Below are 6,222 nucleotides of genomic sequence, written 5' to 3'. Positions count from 1 at the left end.
ATCTGGCGTCATCCCGGACGTGTACTCCGGGAGCTAAGATGGTGCAGAACTTCAGCTTGGTCCCTTCTCAGCGTCGGGTCGGATTTTAAAACTCTGGCAGAAAAGGCGGAGAGTAATATTTCTCCGAGTGCTAGACCTTTAATTAGCTGTGATGTGAGCAGATTTTTCTTTATAGGTTTTATTTTAAAGACTGCACCAACAACAAAAAAATGAGCATATATGTGGAAAAGATGTTCTTTCAAAGGCCGATGTGTTGTTTCTGTATTCCCTAAAGTTTAAAATCATCTGTGTTTTTACAACATTATTTGGAAACAAGGATGCATGTTTTATTTAAAGTATGATTTAGCTGTGACAGAGCTTTTAAAAAGGAAAGGAAAACAAATACACACGTACTAAAATCTCACTACTGAAGTTGGGTAAATCTAAGTCTACACATGTGCATAAAAGGACAAACTTGCCACATTTCAAATTTCCAAAATAACCTTTATTCTAAACTTACATTTTAAATTTTAAGTTTAGTATAAAAAAGTTAAGTGCACCTAAGTTCTTTTTTTTTTTTCATTTTTCCTTTTTTTTTTTTTCTCCAAAGCATTTTTCATCTTTGACACATCTCAGCAAACCGTAGTGACACTCATCTCCTTTAGTAATCTTAAAAGATAGAATGTGTACCAAAGTCCGTCGGGCCACTTTAGTACGTACATCCATTTTTTACAAAATGTTGCGGAGAGAATCCCTGAACTAGAAATGTCCATAATCCTTCGGGCAAAGACGTTTGCTCGCTGTGGTTGGCGTAGCATCTACTGGTCAGCTGGAGGTTGCAACAACTTCATATTGCTGGAATGAAGTCACCGTTTTGTATTGATTTACAATCAGAAAATTTAATTAAAATAAAAAAACAACAACATAAGTTTTGGGTTGCAGTTTGGTCGTTTTAATAGCTGTGGCCTGTATGAAATGACAGCAGGAGTGAATTAAAAACTGAAAAAGACCTGACGTGTGGCAGCTTCCTTTTGTACGAGCAGCACATCCATCAGATAAATGAAGCAGGTTAAAAGACCGAGGAAAAAAAACAAACTACTGAAATCATCAAATATGGGTCGACGGCGACAGCCTGCCTTCTGGAAGCCACAGCTATTAAAAGTTGAAATCATACGTCGGATACCCAGCAACACTCTCACACCACAATGACAACTACTAGACGAAGACGTCCGTACTGATAACTCGTCGAGCCTTGAACGCCTCATTTACGCTCGCCGGATGCAGCATCGTGGAAAGACGTCAGAGCGGTTAAAAAAAAAACAAACAACTTCTTCATGAACCTGCTGACAGACTGCAAAAGGTCTGCACGCACGCTCGGGCTGGTGAACGTCTTCACGTCGCTTTAAAATAGACTAGATGTATTTTTTTTTTAATCTAAAACCGTTTAAAAAGTGTCACAGCTTATTTTTTTGTGTATTTTTTATTTTTAAAAACGTCATGAAAACAGGATGTAGAAAGAAAGTAGACCCTCGCCTGGGGCTCCTCGGTTTCGCTTAGCAGTGCATTTCAGATTTAAAAAAAAAAAAAAAAAAAAAAAAAAAAAAAAAACAGCAAAAAAAAGGTGCAAAGGTACGCAGCAACTCGTGGACGCGGGGCGACACGCGGACCGTGTCCCGACGTCGTGGAAAACCGTGAAATGTGGACGTCGCCGCCGAACAGATCTTTGGTACAACCAGCTCATTGGTTATACTGTCAAATTCACCAACCTGACTACTCGTGTTTGAATCCCTCCAATGTTGACACGGAGGAGAAAAAATAAAAAAAAATTAAAATTACGTCAAAGAAATTTAATAAACTCTTCCCGAAAAGGCCAACATTTCTGAACAAAAAAAACAAAACCGAACGAGAACTGTCAAAATGTGTTTGATGCCAAATCATACAAAGTGATAAGCAAAATTAAAAAAAGAAAATGTGCATAATAAACATTTAGTGATAAACTCTGGGTATCCGACTGTGAAGCAGAGTACAGAAGAGGTTCAAATGTTACACCAACCACCTCCTACCGTTCATCTTCCTATTTAGATTTACTTTGAATTTCTTTCCTTTAAGTTTACTGAAGTGAATTTGCTTCGATTCAGGGCTATCCCCAGTGCTCTTTGGCACTTGACTATGTTCATCTACAAGTTGCCCAACAAGGTACAGTAAACCACTTAAGATATTGCATTAAATCTTTTTTTTTTTTAATGTTTTTGATTTAAATTTATTTATTGTACAACAGATTAAAATGGAGCCGCCTCTCAGACGGCTCACTGTGCAACAAATTTGATGTGGTATTTTTTTTTTTTGATACTGTGCAAAAGACACGACAATTCTAGCTAAAAGCATCCAGGATGCCAATTATTATTATTATTTTTTTTTTTATTTTTTATTCTTATACAACTGAGATGCAGCATCTCATGATCATCATACTGGTATTTACACAGAACTATTACACACCTATTAATTAAACTACACTAAAGATTTTCAAAAAATAAAAAAAGAAGAAGGGGAAGAAAACAAAACAAACAAAAAAAAAAGGAAAAATAAAAGACAGGTGGAGATTACTTTTTATTTGCGCTTTGTACTGTAACTTTGTCGCTTTGCGTTTCACTTTCACCATAAAGCAGCTAAACTATATAATGCGGGTCTGGTATTTTCAATGTTTCACCTATGTACGTTTGGACAAGGAGTACGAGAACATCTCGGCGTTATTCGTGACCGTTCGATCAAAGGAGAACGGGTCTCCTGAACAGATACAGAGGCCTGAAAGAAGTCCGATCTGGAGTGATCAAAAGAGATTCGATCCAATGAAGAATTAGCGAACGATTCTTACGTTTAAGGTCTGCATTTTGTTTTTTTCCTTTTAATTTTCTTTCTTCTTTTTTTTTTTTTGTCCTCTCCAGGTGGCGACAGTTATCGTTTGATCTCTTGGTCAGAAGTGGAGTACTGTACCTTTCACAAGGGCTCTAAAATATTACATTCCGTTAGGTGATATCAGTATTGTGGCGTGGCCAAGCAGCCTGAAGAGGAAGGCGTATGGAGGAAGGGGAGGGACTGGGGATTTATCTGGGACGAGGNGGGGGTGGGGGGTCGGGTGGGGAGGGCACGGTTTAGGCATGAACAAGGAGAGGGAGTAGCTGCTGTTACCAGATGGTATAACCTCCATTGGATCCACCCAGGAAGAAGTTATTCTTGCGCTGCGTCATGACGACATTGGCGCCCTGCATGGCAGCCAGCTGAGCTGCGTTAGGGGGGTGTCCAGGAGGTGGGGGCTGGAGAAAGGGAGAAGCACGTTCAACGACGTGGGAGCTTTAAACAAATCGGTTAAAAAGCTTAAAACTGCTCGTAACTCACGGGGAGGGAAACGCTGCTGCCGGCTGTGAAACGAGCGCCAGCGTCGAAGCCGCCTTCCACCATCACTGTTGATCCAGGCGGGTAAACGGCCCCCATGGGGTAGTAGGCCATGGGGACGTTCTGGCCCACCGGACCGACTTGCATGGGAGGCTGCATGGGCATATACACCTGAGCACCAGGGTAGGGGGAGGACATCTGAGGCACCTGACCAGGCACCTGAGGTGGAAGCACATATCTGGGCTGGTATATCTGCGGACACACACGAAATTAAAACTTTAGCTTCAAACTTCTGTGTTGAGAAGTAACAAGAGCGTGGCATCAAACTTTAGCACAATATCTGTTCAGCTTCGTTGGCCATCTTGGATCAGGCTGACCCCGATCGTTAACGGGGTAAACGTAAACGGCCAGAAACGGCAACGTGGGAACAACGTTCGGCGTGTGGTCGCGACACTTACCTCAGAATATGCAGGTGGCGTGTCTGAGTAAGGAGGTGCCTGAGGAGACATTTGCATAGCGGGGGGGTATACAGGTGCAGAGCTCTGCTGAGGGTACACAGACTGCTGTGGATATGAACCTGCAAAACAAAAAAACAAGGTTTTCACTTTAAAGCAAACACTTAGCCTTCTGACCCGCTTCGCTGAGGGGAAACGACCCCAGAGGCGCGCGACAGAAGTCGAGTCCCACTTACCGCCACGTCGCATTAGCTTCAGAAAGAAGGAATTTAGCAAATACAACGTGTCCTGCAACAACAGGGGGCTTTAAATATTCCTAACAGCGCCTTTGACCGGCGCTAAGTTGCTCATTCAAGTACGATTACGCTGAGGTGTGTCGATTTGAAACTAAATCCATGAAATTATTACTGATAAATTTGATCCTCAAACTGTGTTTAATTTAATGGTAAATGATATATACATTTATTTATCCATGGCACAAATTTCTTCTCGTTCAGATATAATCTTGCGCCATATTCTTGTGGGAAATGAGTTATAAAATGAGTCAGAAAACATGTGAACCCTGCACAGTTAATTGAGACAATCGAGATGATATAAAACCCATTTATCTCAACTGTAGGGAGTAAATCTGATTAGACACCGTTCACCTGTGACTGACAATAATAAATCAAAAAGACTGAGTCCTTATTTTTGTCTTCCAGTTAATGGTTCTTAGTCTTTAAAAGATTTCGAGTTTAGGCTTGTATTATCATTTCATAGCATAAAAAAAACAAAAAACAAGAGTTTAATCAATAATTGCCCTTACATGTGTGGTAAATTATTACTTAAAACAATTGTGAAGTGTTGTATATAAAAAACAGATGTTGGTTTCTGTTTTTTTTTCTATGTTTGGTCATTATTTTACACAAATGTAAAAATTGGGACTTAAAATAAAAAGAAATAAATCTGAGTTTCATTTTTTCCTTTTGTTAAAGTCCCAATTTTTACATTTGGTGCCTACACATCGTCGTTAAGAGAAAGGCGGTGGGAAAACAGCCTTTTCTTTAAGTTCCATCTCAGGGTTTCCAGTTTTCCTGGAAGTAAATGAAAACAACTTTTTAACAATTAAGCAAAATTACAGGATTCAGCTCAAATACTTCGATCCATGATGTGGTAACTGTTGTAAGTCCAGGTGATGGGTAGGAAATTTAAAACAAAAACATTTTGATTGCATTTATAATTTGAGGAAGCTGGACCTATTTGGGCACGTTTCATTTCTGCTCAGTCCCAGTGTAAAAAGACTTGAGCTACAATGAATCTGTTATTTCACAGAAATACCCTCTGGGAAAGTAGACGTTATTATTTAAAGCAAACACGAGACACATCGTGGACAAAATGACATTAAGTTTTAGTGTCTTTGTCTTACGAACAGACAAAAACACCAAGCCCTGAAGGCATCGCACTCCACCAACATGTTAGCATCCAAAACCATGTTTTAATCAGACGCGTAATCAGGCGAGAAAAATAATTATGCTAATTCTGATTACAGTCATTAGCATCTGATCTGTCATCAGACGCGTAAAAATCCCAAGAAAAACCTTTTGGTGTGGCAAGATTGTGTAGATGTGCTGAAAGGAAAATAAACAAAAACAAGAAGTACTTGCGCCAAATGTGTCATGAATTCCAGCAGACTGCTAGCATACAACAAAAACATGTCGGGGCTGCCCGTTAAGACGACGTTAGCCGACTGAAAACTGGGACCGTTATTTTTTATTCATTTTTATTTTTTTTATCTTTGCAAGAGGGCGACGTGAAAGCAGACGTGACGGTTCGGCGCGAACAGAACCCGAGCCGCCTCGGTTCGGAGTGCGCGTCAGTGTATTGTTATGTACGTAGCTCCGGACGGCCACGGGCGCCTCTCGCCTCGACTTCCAGCGCCAGCGTCGTGTAACGGGCAGCTAGCTGACCGAACGGACATGGCGCGAGGACATACCTTTGTTATTCATTGTTGCGGACTGTTCTGGAGGCCGAGGAACATCGAATTGAGCGGAACTCTGCGCGTCTTGTCTTGGCCTTGTTTCAGCTTACGGCTTGACACTTCCTTGTTTCTGAGCCTCTTGTTGTTGTGGATGTGGTTACGTCACCCGCTCTTTATCTGCGGTCGGACGCACGCTCAGTTTCAGCTCTGCACGCGCGCGCCCCCTACTGGTGGAAACGAGTAAAGAAAAAATCGAGCTGGGGGAAGGAAGGCCGATTCTGAGAGGACTGCGTGCTTATCCTTCGCCCCACCGCCGGAAGGCCAAGGCAGGGCGATCATGTCTTTGCCAGCGTCTTTATTGTCTCCAGTGTTAGCAAAACATCTCATAAACCAGGGGACGGATTTCAATGAAACTCTCAGAAAGCAACCATTGGGTGGACA

The 6,222-nt window shown here is 41.4% G+C and overlaps 1 protein-coding gene across 1 annotated transcript; it reads right to left on the bottom strand.

Moving 5' to 3' along the window:
* Nucleotides 1-547: 547 nt before the first annotated feature.
* dazap2 (DAZ associated protein 2) lies at nt 548-5,952 on the bottom strand. Its single transcript, XM_017419271.3, has 4 exons — nt 5,797-5,952; nt 3,828-3,946; nt 3,373-3,621; nt 548-3,290 (listed from the first exon to the last, which is right to left on the bottom strand). The coding sequence occupies exons 1-4, from the start codon at nt 5,807-5,809 to the stop codon at nt 3,162-3,164; spliced, it is 510 nt and encodes a 169-aa protein (XP_017274760.1). The 5' UTR covers nt 5,810-5,952; the 3' UTR covers nt 548-3,161.
* Between the last annotated feature and the right edge of the window lie 270 nt (nt 5,953-6,222).

This window comes from Kryptolebias marmoratus, linkage group LG8 (assembly GCF_001649575.2).
Source record: "Kryptolebias marmoratus isolate JLee-2015 linkage group LG8, ASM164957v2, whole genome shotgun sequence".
Classification (NCBI taxonomy): domain Eukaryota; kingdom Metazoa; phylum Chordata; class Actinopteri; order Cyprinodontiformes; family Rivulidae; genus Kryptolebias; species Kryptolebias marmoratus.
This window is presented reverse-complemented; position numbering and strand designations above follow the sequence as displayed.

What these genes read in the sequence shown, in the direction of transcription:
- dazap2 (XM_017419271.3), bottom strand. An exon ending in CGCCACCTGCATATTCTGAG is followed by an intron (nt 3,622 to 3,827) that starts GTAAGTGTCGCG and finishes GTGTGTCCGCAG; the next exon opens with ATATACCAGCCCAGATATGT. An exon ending in GCAGCAGCGTTTCCCTCCCC is followed by an intron (nt 3,291 to 3,372) that starts GTGAGTTACGAG and finishes CCCTTTCTCCAG; the next exon opens with CCCCCACCTCCTGGACACCC.